The sequence below is a fragment of the Petromyzon marinus genome, chromosome 1 (assembly GCF_048934315.1).
Source record: "Petromyzon marinus isolate PM22_M1 ecotype Great Lakes invasive population chromosome 1, UKy_Petmar_22M1.pri1.0, whole genome shotgun sequence".
NCBI classification, from domain to species: Eukaryota; Metazoa; Chordata; class Hyperoartia; order Petromyzontiformes; family Petromyzontidae; genus Petromyzon; species Petromyzon marinus.
This window is the reverse complement of record NC_133667.1, coordinates 17490661-17506358: the sequence shown is the minus strand read 5'-3', so window position 1 is coordinate 17506358 and position 15698 is coordinate 17490661. Positions and strand designations below refer to the sequence as shown.

Sequence of the window (15698 nt, the reverse complement as noted above, 5' to 3'; positions counted from 1 at the left end):
TAAGCGCCAACTGAGCCATGTAGCTCTTTTTTTAAGACGCGACCTGGCCACAATTGATAGCTCAACGAAGTGGCTTATCACGTGGCAATTTCAAGCGGCCACATTACTCTGAATGCCTGTTTTTAAATGTTTGAGGGGAAAAAGAACCGGAGGACCCGTAGAAAAATTCGAGACAACGTAAACTCCAAATATACACCAGCAGCAGAAGGAGGAGAAGCAGGCGTCAGGGTCAGGGATCGAACCCCACGACCTCTCCTGTACACCAGGCGAGGTCGTGGACATCCCATAGCCACCGCTGCGCGTTCTTGCAACAGGGATCGTACGATCCAAGTGACATTTGCGTTTTCCAGACGTGAGCCAGTGGTACAGGGACAACGTCGCCGCCACAAAGTGCAAACGTGTAATTAAGGCGGTGGTGCCAGGCGGTTCAGCGCTCCGTTTGCGCGACGAACCCGGCTGTCACCCCAGCTCGATTCACGCTCACGCTCATCACCGCTGACGATTGTCTGAACCGGTACATGGGCCTCCCCTAGGTCGGCTCAGCCTCAAATGTGTATCCGGTGCGGTGTGTGGTAAACATCCGACACGTGGGGGGGGGGGGGGGGAGACAAAGGCGGTCCGGGGTGGTGCTGACCAACCACCATCCTCGTGTCACAGTGCCGGCCTTCATAGCTGCTGCTGCTCGCTAACAGCACTTGCCCCATCAGTCTGCCAGAGGCTACACGGGGGATCTTTGTCTTTGTCTCCTTCATAGGTGCTGCTGCTACTCGCTAACAGCACTTGCCCCTACAGTCTGTTAGAGGCTACACGGGGGAGCTTTGTCTTTGTCTCCTTCATAGTCGCTGCTGCTACTCGCTAACAGCACTTGCCCCGACAGTCTGTTAGAGGCTACACGGGGGAGCTTTGTCTTTGTCTCCTTCATAGTCGCTGCTGCTGCTACTCGCTAACAGCACTTGCCCCGACAGTCTGTTAGAGGCTACACGGGGGATCTTTGTCTGTGTCTCCTTCATAGTCGCTGCTGCTGCTACTCGCTAACAGCACTTGCCCCGACAGTCTGCTAGAGGCTACACGGGGGAGCTTTGTCTTTGTCTCCTTCATAGTCGCTGCTGCTGCTACTCGCTAACAGCACTTGCCCCGACAGTCTGTTAGAGGCTACACGGGGGTGGGGTCTATGACTTAAAAAAAAATCGGTATCGCTCATTGTAATCAATTTTTAAAAAATCGATCTTTAAATTACAAAACAATTCGTAGGAAACCTAAGAATCCGAGACGGTGTCGTACCACGAGACCCCGACCAGCTAGGACCCCCCCACCCCACAGCCGCGGCCACCCCATTGCCTTTCTCGTTTGTCGTCTAACTTTAATAAATATACGATTGGAATTAAATAGTTTCGACGACGAGTATGGGTGTAGCGGGAGTGGAGACACGCGATCCCATGAGGGTTAACGTAGATAACGATCGATGTAGTTATAATATCATTTATTTTTGTGTGTGTTGTCACGCGTCCGTGCGGGACATTTATTTATTCTTTTATTTTGAGACCGGCACTTTTCGTGGTGCCCGTGCCGGTGGGGGGCCTCGCGCTGCGGACACCTCAGGGGCCTTCACCCCGAGTTGAGGCCGCGCACGCGCGCCATCGTTCAGCGTGAGTTGTGGCGGTGGCGAGGCAGCGAACACTCACCACGAACACTCACCACAAACACTCACCACAAACACTCACCCCTAACACTCACCCCTAACACTCACCACGAACACTCACCCCTAACACTCACCACGAACACTCACCCTTATCACTCACCCCTAACACTCACCCCTAACACTCACCCCTATCACTCACCCCTAACACTCACCACGAACACTCACCACGAACACTCACCCCTATCACTCACCCCTAACACTCACCACGAACACTCACCACGAACACTCACCCCTATCACTCACCCCTAACACTCACCACAAACACTCACCACAAACACTCACCACAAACACTCACCCCTAACACTCACCCCTAACACTCACCACAAACACTCACCCCTAACACTCACCCCTAACACTCACCACGAACACTCACCACGAACACTCACTACGAACACTCACCCCTATCACTCACCCCTAACACTCACCACAAACACTCACCACAAACACCACAAACACTTACCACGAACACTCACCACGAACACTCACCACAAACACTCACCCCTATCACTCACCACGAACACTCACCCCTATCACTCACCCCTAACACTCACCACAAACATTCACCACAAACACTCACCACAAACACTCACCACTAACACTCACCCCGAACACTCACCACAAACACTCACCCCTAACACTCACCACGAACACTCACCCCTAACACTCACCACAAACACTCACCCCTAACACTCACCACAAACACTCACCACGAACACTCACCCCTAACACTCACCACAAACACTCACCCCTATCACTCACCCCTAACACTCACCACGAACACTCACCACAAACACTCATCCCTAACACTCACCCCTAACACTCACCACGAACACTCACCACGAACACTCACCATGAACACTCACCACGAACACTCACCCCTAACACTCACCACAAACACTCACCACGAACACTCACCACGAACACTCACCCCTAACACTCACCACGAACACTCACCACGAACACTCACCCCTAACACTCACCACGAACACTCACCACACTCACCCCTAACACTCACCCCTAACACTCACCACGAACACTCACCCCTAACACTCACCCCTAACACTCACCACAAACACTCACCACAAACACTCACCCCTAACACTCACCACGAACACTCACCACGAACACTCACCCCTAACACTCACCCCTAACACTCACCACGAACACTCACCCCTAACACTCACCCCTAACACTCACCCCTAACACTCACCACGAACACTCACCACAAACACTCACCCCTATCACTCACCCCTAACACTCACCACAAACACTCACCCCTAACACTCACCACGAACACTCACCACGAACACTCACCCCTCACACCACAAACACTCACCACAAACACTCACCCCTAACACCACGAACACTCACCCCTAACACTCACCCCTATCACTCACCACAAACACTCACCACATACACTCACCCCTAACACTCACCACAAACACCACAAACACTCACCCCTTACACTCACCACGAACACTCACCACGAACACTCACCCCTAACACTCACCACAAACACTCATCCCTAACACTCACCACGAACACTCACCACGAACACTCACCCCTAACACTCACCCCTAACACTCACCACAAACACTCACCACATACACTCACCCCTAACACTCACCACAAACACCACAAACACTCACCCCTAACACCACGAACACTCACCCCTAACACTCACCACGAACACTCACCACAAACACTCACCACAAACACTCACCCCTAACACTCACCACGAACACTCACCCCTAACACTCACCACAAACACCCCTAACACTCACCCCTAACACTCACCACAAACACTCACCCCTAACACTCACCAGGAACACTCACCCCTAACACTCACCCCTAACACTCACCACAAACACTCACCACGAACACTCACCACAAACACCACAAACACTCACCACGAACACTCACCACAAACACCACAAACACTCACCCCTAACACTCACCACGAACACTCACCACGAACACTCACCCCTAACACTCACCACAAACATTCACCACGAACACTCACCACAAACACTCACCCCTATCACTCACCACAAACACTCACCCCTAACACTCACCACGAACACTCACCACGAACACTCACCCCTAACACTCACCACTAACACTCACCCCGAACCTCACCACGAACACTCACCCCTAACACTCACCACGAACATTCACCACGAACACTCACCCCTAACACTCACCCCGAACACTCACCACGAACACTCACCACGAACACTCACCACAAACACTCACCCCTAACACTCACCACTAACACTCACCCCGAACCTCACCACGAACACTCATCCCTAACACTCACCACGGACACTCACCACGGACACTCACCCCTAACACTCACCCCTAACACTCACCACAAACACTCACCACAAACACTCACCCCTAACACTCACCCCGAACACTCACCACGAATACTCACCCCTAACACTCACCCCTAACACTCACCCCGAACACTCACCACGAACACTTACCCCTAACACTCACCACGAACACTCACCTCTAACACTCACCACGAACACTCACCACAAACACTCACCACATACACTCACCCCTAACACTCACCACAAACACTCACCCCTAACACTCACCACGAACACTCACCACAAACACTCATCCCTAACACTCACCACGAACACTCACCACAAACACTCACCCCTAACACTCACCACGAACACTCACCCCTAACACTCACCACAAACACTCACCCCTAACACTCACCACGAACACTCACCCCTAACACTCACCACAAACACTCACCCCTAACACTCACCCCTAACACTCACCACGAACACTCACCACAAACACCACAAACACTCACCACAAACACTCACCACAGACACTCACCCCTAACACTCACCACGAACACTCACCACGAACACTCACCACAAACACTCACCCCTAACACTCACCACGACTCACCCTAACACTCACCACAAATAGTCACCACAAACACTCACCACAAACACTAACCCCTAACACTCACCACAAACACTCACCACAAACACTAACCCCTAACACTCACCCCTAACACTCATCACAAACACTCACCCCTAACACCACGAACACTCACCCCTAACACTCACCACAAACACTCACCACAAACACTAACCCCTAACACTCACCCCTAACACTCATCACAAACACTCACCCCTAACACCACAAACACTCACCCCTACCACTCACCACAAACACTCACCCCTAACACTCACCACGACTCATCCCTAACACTCACCACGAACTCACTACAAACACTCACCACAAACACTCACCACGACTCACCCTAACACTCACCACGACTCGCCCCTAACACTCACCACGACTCACCCCTAACACTCACCACGACTCACCACAAACACTCACCACAAACACTCACCCCTAACACTCACCCGTAACACTCACCACAAACACTCACCACGAACACTCACCACAAACACCACGACTCACCCTAACACTCACCACGACTCACCCCTAACACTCACCCCTAACACTCACCACGACTCACCCTAACACTCACCACGACTCACCCTAACACTCACCACGACTCACCACGAACACTCACCACGACTCACCCCTAACACTCACCACAAACACTCACCACGACTCACCACAAACACTGACCACAAACACTCACCCCTTAACACTCACTTCGACTCACCGCTAACGCTTACTAAACGCCACAATATTTACTACACGTCACACACAGTACCTACTACACGTCACACACAGTACTTACTACACGTCACACACAGTACTTACTACACGTCACACACAGTACTTACTACACGTCACAGTACTTACTACACGTCACACACAGTACTTACTACACGTCACACACAGTACTTACTACACGTCACACACAGTACTTACTACACTGCACATCTCAATTGTCTCTCTGTTTGATCTCCTTGCTCCGCCTTCCTGTACCTCTCCGTTTCCCTCCTCCGAGTCCCTTTCTCACTGTCGAGTCGACCAACCTCTCTGCCCGCATCACAGCGTCACTTGTCTCCCATTCTCTCCGTCTGTCTTCCCCCCCCCCACCGTCATCTGTTCCGGCGGGCAGTGCGGCACCGTCATGGGCCGGCGGAAGTCGAAGAGGAAGCCGCCGACCAAGAAGAAGATGGTGGGAACCCTTGCGACCCAGTTCACCTGCCCCTTCTGTAATCACGAGCGGTCGTGCGACGTCAAGATGTGAGCCACAGCCCCGCGGGGCGCCCCGGGGTTTGCTGCACCCAACGGGTCGCGTTTGTTGACGGCGCCACCGAAACAGCCTCACCAACAACACCGAAACAACCTCACCAACAACACCGAAACAACCTCACCAACAACACCGAAACAACCTCACCAACAACACCACAACAACCTCACCAACAACACCGAAACAACCTCACCAACAACACCACAACAACCTCGCCAACAACACCGAAACAGCCTCACCAACAACACCGAAACAACCTCACCAACAACACCGAAACAACCTCACCAACAACACCGAAACAACCTCACCAACAACACCACAACAACCTCACCAACAACACCGAAACAACCTCACCAACAACACCACAACAACCTCGCCAACAACACCGAAACAACCTCACCAACAACACCACAACAACCTCACCAACAACACCACAACAACCTCACCAACAACACCACAACAACCTCACCAACAACACCACAACCTCACCAACAACACCACAACAACCTCACCAACAACACCACAACAACCTCACCAACAACACCACAACAACCTCACCAACAACACCGAAACAACCTCACCAACAACACCACAACAACCTCACCAACAACACCACAACAACCTCACCAACAACACCACAACAACCTCACCAACAACACCACAACAACCTCACCAACAACACCACAACAACCTCACCAACAACACCACAACAACCTCACCAACAACACCACAACAACCTCACCAACAACACCGAAACAACCTCACCAACAACACCACAACAACCTCACCAACAACACCACAACAACCTCACCAACAACACCACAACAACCTCACCAACAACAATGAAACAACCTCACCAACAACACCGAAACAACCTCACCAACAACACCACAACCTCACCAACAACACCACAACAACCTCACCAACACCACAACAACCTCACCAACAAGACTGAAACAACCTAAACAACAACACCACAACAACCTCACCAACAACACCGAAACAACCTCACCAACAACACCACAACAACCTCACCAACAACACCACAACAACCTCACCAACAACACCACAACAACCTCACCAACAACACCGAAACAACCTTACCGACACCACAACAACCTCACCAACAACACCACAACAACCTCACCAACAACACCACAACAACCTCACCAACAACACCACCACAACCTCACCAACAACACCACAACAACCTCACCAACAACACCACAACAACCTCACCAACAACACCACAACAACCTCTTCAATAACACCGAAACAACCTCACCAACAACACCACAACAACCTCACCAACAACACCACAACAACCTCACCAACAACACCACAACAACCTCACCAACAACACCACAACAACCTCACCAACAACACCACAACAACCTCACCAACAACACCACAACAACCTCACCAACAACACCACAACAACCTCACCAACAACACCGAAACAACCTCACCAACAACACCACAACAACCTCACCAACAACACCACAACAACCTCACCAACAACACCACAACAACCTCACCAACAACACTGAAACAACCTCACCAACAACACCGAAACAACCTCACCAACAACACCACAACCTCACCAACAACACCACAACAACCTCACCAACACCAAAACAACCTCACCAACAAGACTGAAACAACCTCAACAACAACACCACAACAACCTCGCCAACAACACCGAAACAACCTCACCAACAACACCAAAACAACCTCACCAACAACACCACAACAACCTCACCAACAACACCACAACAACCTCACCAACAACACCGAAACAACCTCAACAACACCAAAACAACCTCACCAACAACACCACAACAACCTCACCAACAACACCACAACCTCACCAACAACACCACAACAACCTCACCAACAACACCAAAACAACCTCACCAACAACACCACAACAACCTCACCAACAACACCACAACAACCTCACCAACAACACCACAACAACCTCACCAACAACACCACAACAACCTCAACAACACCACAACAACCTCAACAACACCACAACAACCTCACAAACAACACCGAAACAACCTCACCAACAACACCACAACAACCTCACCAACAACACCACAACAACCTCACCAACAACACAACAACCTCACCAACAACACCACAACCTCACCGACACCACCACAACAACCTCGCCAACAACACCACAACAACCTCACCAACAACACCACAACCTCACCAACAACACCACAACAACCTCACCAACAACACCACAACAACCTCACCAACAACACCACAACAACCTCACCAACAACACCACAACAACCTCATCAACAACACCGAAACAACCTCACCAACAACACCACAACAACCTCACCAACAACACCACAACAACCTCACCAACAACACCACAACAACCTCACCAACAACACCACTACAACCTCACCAACAACACCACAACAACCTCACCAACAACACCACAACAACCTCACCAACAACACCGAAACAACCTCACCAACAACACCACAACAACCTCACCAACAACACCACAACAACCTCACCAACAACACCACAACAACCTCACCAACAACACTGAAACAACCTCACCAACAACACCGAAACAAGCTCACCAACAACACCGAAACAACCTCACCAACAACACCACAACAACCTCACCAACACCACAACAACTTCACCAACAAGACTGAAACAACCTCAACAACAACACCACAACAACCTCACCAACAACACCGAAACAACCTCACCAACAACACCACAACAACCTCACCAACAACACCACAACAACCTCACCAACAACACCACAACAACCTCACCAACAACACTGAAACAACCTTACCGACACCACAACAACCTCACCAACAACACCACAACAACCTCACCAACAACACCACAACAACCTCACCAACAACACCACAACCTCACCAACAACACCGAAACAACCTCACCAACAACACCACAACAACCTCACCAACAACACCACAACAACCTCACCAACAACACCACAACAACCTCACCAACAACACTGAAACAACCTTACCGACACCACAACAACCTCACCAACAACACCACAACAACCTCACCAACAACACCACAACAACCTCACCAACAACACCACAACCTCACCAACAACACCACAACAACCTCACCAACAACACCACAACAACCTCACCAACAACACCACAACAACCTCACCAACAACACCACAACAACCTCATCAACAACACCGAAACAACCTCACCAACAACACCACAACAACCTCACCAACAACACCACAACAACCTCACCAACAACACCACAACAACCTCACCAACAACACCACAACAACCTCACCAACAACACCACAACAACCTCACCAACAACACCACAACAACCTCACCAACAACACCGAAACAACCTCACCAACAACACCACAACAACCTCACCAACAACACCACAACAACCTCACCAACAACACCACAACAACCTCACCAACAACACTGAAACAACCTCACCAACAACACCGAAACAAGCTCACCAACAACACCGAAACAACCTCACCAACAACACCACAACAACCTCACCAACACCACAACAACTTCACCAACAAGACTGAAACAACCTCAACAACAACACCACAACAACCTCACCAACAACACCGAAACAACCTCACCAACAACACCACAACAACCTCACCAACAACACCACAACAACCTCACCAACAACACCACAACAACCTCACCAACAACACTGAAACAACCTTACCGACACCACAACAACCTCACCAACAACACCACAACAACCTCACCAACAACACCACAACAACCTCACCAACAACACCACAACCTCACCAACAACACCACAACAACCTCACCAACAACACCACAGCAACCTCACCAACAACACCACAACAACCTCTTCAATAACACCGAAACAACCTCACCAACAACACCACAACAACCTCACCAACAACACCACAACAACCTCACCAACAACACCACAACAACCTCACCAACAACACCACAACAACCTCACCAACAACACCACAACAACCTCACCAACAACACCGAAACAACCTCACCAACAACACCACAACAACCTCACCAACAACACCACAACAACCTCACCAACAACACCACAACAACCTCACCAACAACACTGAAACAACCTCACCAACAACACCGAAACAACCTCACCAACAACACCACAACCTCACCAACAACACCACAACAACCTCACCAACACCACAACAACCTCACCAACAAGACTGAAACAACCTCAACAACAACACCACAACAACCTCGCCAACAACACCGAAACAACCTCACCAACAAGACCAAAACAACCTCGCCAACAACACCACAACAACCTCACCAACAACACCACAACAACCTCACCAACAACACCGAAACAACCTCAACAACACCAAAACAACCTCACCAACAACACCACAACAACCTCACCAACAACACCACAACCTCACCAACAACACCACAACAACCTCACCAACAACACCAAAACAACCTCACCAACAACACCACAACAACCTCACCAACAACACCACAACAACCTCACCAACAACACCACAACAACCTCACCAACAACACCACAACAACCTCACCAACAACACCACAACAACCTCAACAACACCACAACAACCTCAACAACACCACAACAACCTCACAAACAACACCGAAACAACCTCACCAACAACACCACAACAACCTCACCAACAACACCACAACAACCTCACCAACAACACAACAACCTCACCAACAACACCACAACCTCACCGACAACACCACAACCTCACCGACAACACCACAACCTCACCAACAACACCACAACAACCTCAACAACAACACCACAACAACCTCAACAACAACACCACAACAACCTCAACAACACCACAACAACCTCAACAACACCACAACAACCTCACCAACAACACCGAAACAACCTCATCAACAACACCAACAACAACCTCACCAACAACACAACAACCTCACCAACAACACCGAAACAACCTCACCAACAACACCACAACCTCACCAACAACACCACAACCTCACCAACAACACCACAACCTCACCAACAACACTGAAACAACCTCGCCAACAACACTGAAACAACCTCACCAACAACACCACAACCTCACCAACAACACCGAAACAACCTCACCAACAACACCGAAACAACCTCACCAACAACACCACAACCTCACCAACAACACAACAACCTCACCAACAACACCACAACCTCACCAACAACACCACAACCTCACCAACAACACCACAACCTCAACAACAACACCACAACCTCACCAACAACACCGAAACAACCTCACCAACAACACCGAAACAACCTCACCAACAACACCACAACAACCTCAACAACAACACAACAACCTCACCAACAACACCAAAACCTCACCAACAACACTGAAACAACCTCACCAACAACACCACAACAACCTCACCAACAACACCGAAACAACTTCACCAACAACACCACAACCTCACCAACAACACCGAAACAACCTCAACAACAACAACACCACAACAACCTCACCAACAACACCGAAACAGCCTCACCAACAACACCACAACAACCTCACCAACAACACCACAAACAACCTCACCAACAACACCACAACAACCTCACCAACAACACCACAACCTCACCAACAACACCGAAACAACCTCACCAACAACACCACAACCTCAACAACAACACCAATACAATCAGAATATTTTTTTTATTCTGCAGCATACCGTGTCAACCAATATGGTTTATCCCGTATTCTTGTGCATGTAAATTGAGTTTTCAGGTCCACACGGCGTACAGCCGGTTCAATACGGTCTGTTTGTGCTTCTCCCTTGTGATGGGACTTTGTAGGATGAACGTCAAGATTTATGAGGTCTGAATCGGTCTGTAATAAGGTTGGGCACTGTTAACGGTATGCTGCAGGAGGAATCCGATGAGCTGTAAAGTGTTTTTTTTTCCCCGCGGGTGTCCAGTTAGGGGGCATGGGGTCAGAACGTCAGAGCAACACCCGGTGCAAAAAAACGTTATAGGAGTAGCAAGTTATAGGAAAGGTTAATAAATCACTTTAAAGTATTCAAATAAAACTAAACTTTTCTCGCCAGGTAAAGCCCACTGAGCCATTAACTTACTTTTCAGAAGCGACCTGGCCACAAATGATAGCTCAACAAATTGGCATATCGTGTGGAAATCTATACCGGCTAAATCATCTAAATGATCTCAATGCATGTTCCTAAATGTGGAGGGAAAAAACCGGAGGACCCGGAGAAAAAAATCCACGTGACCACGGGGAGAGAGACACGCAAACTCCAAACAACACATATCAAATACGTACCTCAATAACACGTCACCTTAAAAAGGTCAAATTTTGAATAGGCGACGATTTGGGCGATTACCCTTAACGGCACATAGAGGCCACCCGACCTCTTTGGCTTCTATGTGCTCTTGAAGAAGGGCCATTGCCTGAAACGTTGCTTATTGTATACTGTAAATGTTATTTTCTTCCTGCATCTAGCCTGGCACAGCAGTCATCCCACAGCACCTAGATCTGTCCCTTGGCTTATTGTTGGCTAGCCTCCGACACTTCACGTGCCCTCAAAGTGCACATAGCATGGCACACGCAAGCACCGTGGTGACATCACAACCACTTAGTGGTGAATGTTGTTTGTGTGACGTTTATGGACGCTCACTAACGGCACTTGCCCCAGCAATCTGTTAAAAGCTATATGGGGGATCATTGTCTTTGTAAGTCATCTCAGCCAGTTATCCCGGGTTTGTCCCTTGACCTGCCAGCGAGCCTCTTGACATTTTACATTGCCTCAAACTGCCCCTAGCCTGGCACAAGAGCGGCGAATGACATCTGTCGCATACGTAAGTAGAGAGCAGTGTGTGGTTAGCGTTTCCGTGTTGTGATCCTGGTAATTGGGGTGCTGTGTGTGTATTGTATTGAGAGCGGTAGTGCAACGGTTAGCGTGCTGCACTATGAACTCGACGACCCGAGTTCGATTCCCGCTAAAGGTCAACACCAGAGACGATTATCTGAACCGGTCCTGGGCTTCCCTGAGCTTGACTCGGCCTCAAATGAGTACCTGGTGCGGTGTGTAAACATCGCCACTGGCGAGACAAAGGCAGCTGGGGTGTGGCGTTAGCCACCTCCCCTCGTGCGCCTGCCGGCCTTCAGAGGTGCTCGCTAACGGCACTTGCCCCAGCAGTCTGTTAAGGCTATATTGTGGGATCTTTGTCTGTGTGTAGGGACCGTGAGAGGAACACAGGTGTGATCTCGTGTACCGTTTGCCTGGAGGAATTTCAGACGCCCATCACGTGTATCCTCTTGAGGTCACACCTACACGTGCTGTACAAGGACACTCGTACGGACACACAGATTCTCACAGACGGACCCACACACACAGACTCTTACGTAGCCACTCCTACAAACACACCCTTTCACCCAGACTCGGGCACACACACACACACGAACACATTCGCATGCTTACATGCACTCTCGCACACCTGTACACTTTCAGACACGCAAACAATACAGACACGCACTTTCACATAAACACACTTGTACACGTACACTATATACACACATTCTTATATATACACACACGTCTACACATGCTGTACCACACGTTGACACTCCACCATACCCAACTATTGTTAGGGTTGGGGCTGCCCGCAGTCACGTGTGTGTGGTTGAGAGACTTGCTGACGGATACGCATACCCACACGAGTGTTTGTGAGAGCATCTTCTCCGCCACAGTTAGGCGCCCTGCCTTCTCTTTGCTTGCGAAACGTGGAGCCCTTTTGAACATCTGTGCCGGTTTGAAACATTAAAGCTCGCCTGCCTGCGATACATCCTGGGTTTAACCCAGACCGCATTGCGTGAGGAGCACGCTTCCATCAGTGAGCTCTGCCGGCAGGCGAGGTTGCGTTGGCTGGGTTATTTAGCTCGCGTGCCCAGCCACTGCATGCCCAAGCAGTTTCTGTTTGGCTGGATAGAGAGGGGGCTAAGCGGGGGCCGCACAGGCTTGAGAAGAGATGGGACTGTTGTGTGAGTGAGTGGGTGAGTAAGAGGCATGGGCGTGTGAAGAGGTGGAGCTGATGTAGTACAGAAGGATGTGGAGCTGAGTGAACTTGCCAATGACCGGTACCAGCGGTGTCACAATCGGCCTCTGTGGAGGAGGCTCGTGAAGGACGCTACTGGGCAGTTGGAGGCAGTCGCCCTCCAACAACAACGGAGGGCGGAGGAGCGACGCTCAGAACAACGAGCGAAACGCGAGATACCAAAAACACAGCAAGCTGGCGTACTGGAGAGCACAGCTGGTGCATCTGCCAGTCATCTCAGTCAACCCATGGCAACTGGGTCTGGTCCGTGACCTCCTGCCAGCAGTGAGCCATTGAAACCTTACGTGGCCTCAAAGTACACCTGGCCTGGCACAATCGCCGTGGTGAATGGAGGTTGCCGCTGCGAGCGTGTGATGTGCCCGTAAGGGTTTTTCTTGGTTAGATCACGTGAATATAAATGTGTCGTGAAACCCGCCACCATCCGACGCGGCCAATTAGTAAGGTTTGTCGAGTACTCGTGTGACGTTTCGCTGGATTACAATAACCGTCCTCGGCAGGTGACAACCACAGTTGTGGAGAAAGCCCCCCCCGTTTTGGTTTCAAATAGCGGTGATGTGCGTGAGAGAGAGGCGGTGAGACGGGCTGCCGTGCCGATGAGACGTGCTGACGAGATGTGAAGCACGCAAGTCCTCCGCTTCGCCCCTTGACCCTGCGCTCAGACCTCTCGGAAGCCGTGGACGTTTACAGCGATTGGATAGACGCCTGCGAGGCGGCCAACCAATAGCGGCAGCGCGGCTTTCCTGACGGCTGCGCCACACTGCCGACCAACAGGGGGAGCCCAGAGTTCAAGAACGGAGGTGGTGCTGGAGGATTCTGGTGGGGGGGTGGGGGGAAAGGGGGTGGGTGGGGGGGGTCCCGGTCGTGGCGGTGACGCGCGGTTAACGTTGCGCAGTACGTCAGAACCGCCGTTGCCGGGCGATAACCGCAACGCTGACCTCAACTGTGATCGTTGAATTGAGGCTGCCGCGATTGAATCTTGATATACTTGATTGCGCCACGTTTGTGTGTTTTTTTTTAATGACTAGAAATGCGTTCGATGTCTTGCGAAGTTTAATAAACGGCGGAGTTTCACTGACGGACGGTCGACAAACCCCCTTCTGGGGGGGGTTTCAGCGGCGCTCAGGCTCGAGAGTGACAACCAGGCAGCGGCGAGTGACACGGGGAGAGGGATGGGGTTATGGTAATTGCGAGTCCATTCTGTAATTGGTGCTTTTTTACACTTTCCAACTGTTGTTGAAAGCATTTAGTCGTGGGCTCCGTCCGTCTGTAGCAGGGTGGGGGGGGGGGGCATCTTGGTAACTCTCCTAGACATGATCCGATGTGAATGCAAATTGTTTTAGCCTAATGACGTCTTGCTATCAAGAACGGCGCCCGAGAGAGAACTGGCCAAATTGATGATAGAATTGGCCAAAGCCAGGCGATAAGCCAGGGACAAGACTTTCGGGCCACGGTGATTACGTGGGGCGGCTTGCTCGCGACGACGATGCGTGAAGTCGTGCGGGGTTCAGAAGGCCTTGCCACTGTCGCCAATTAAAGACTTTGGAGACCGGACGAGTTCAAAAGCGTCGTGGAGTCTATGCGTATGCATTGCGGGTCTTGTCTCGTCATCACACAGCATACACATTGACACCA

General features: G+C 50.5%; 1 protein-coding gene across 1 annotated transcript; it reads left to right on the top strand.

The window, feature by feature from the left end:
- The first annotated feature begins 1508 nt into the window (after window positions 1–1508).
- ELOF1 (elongation factor 1) lies at window positions 1509–15617 on the top strand. Its single transcript, XM_032959724.2, has 4 exons — window positions 1509–1646; window positions 5778–5905; window positions 13191–13261; window positions 14726–15617. Exons 2-4 carry the CDS (start codon window positions 5790–5792, stop codon window positions 14788–14790), a joined length of 252 nt encoding a protein of 83 aa, XP_032815615.1. The 5' UTR covers window positions 1509–1646; window positions 5778–5789; the 3' UTR covers window positions 14791–15617.
- Window positions 15618–15698: the final 81 nt, after the last annotated feature.

Coding starts and splice junctions, on each gene's coding strand:
- ELOF1 (XM_032959724.2), top strand. CDS start 5,790: ATGGGCCGGCGGAAGTCGAAGAGGAAGCCGCCGACCAAGAAGAAGATG. Junction 5,906..13,190: donor CGGTCGTGCGACGTCAAGAT/GTGAGCCACAGC, acceptor GTCTGTGTGTAG/GGACCGTGAGAGGAACACAG. Junction 13,262..14,725: donor ATTTCAGACGCCCATCACGT/GTATCCTCTTGA, acceptor CCCTGCGCTCAG/ACCTCTCGGAAGCCGTGGAC.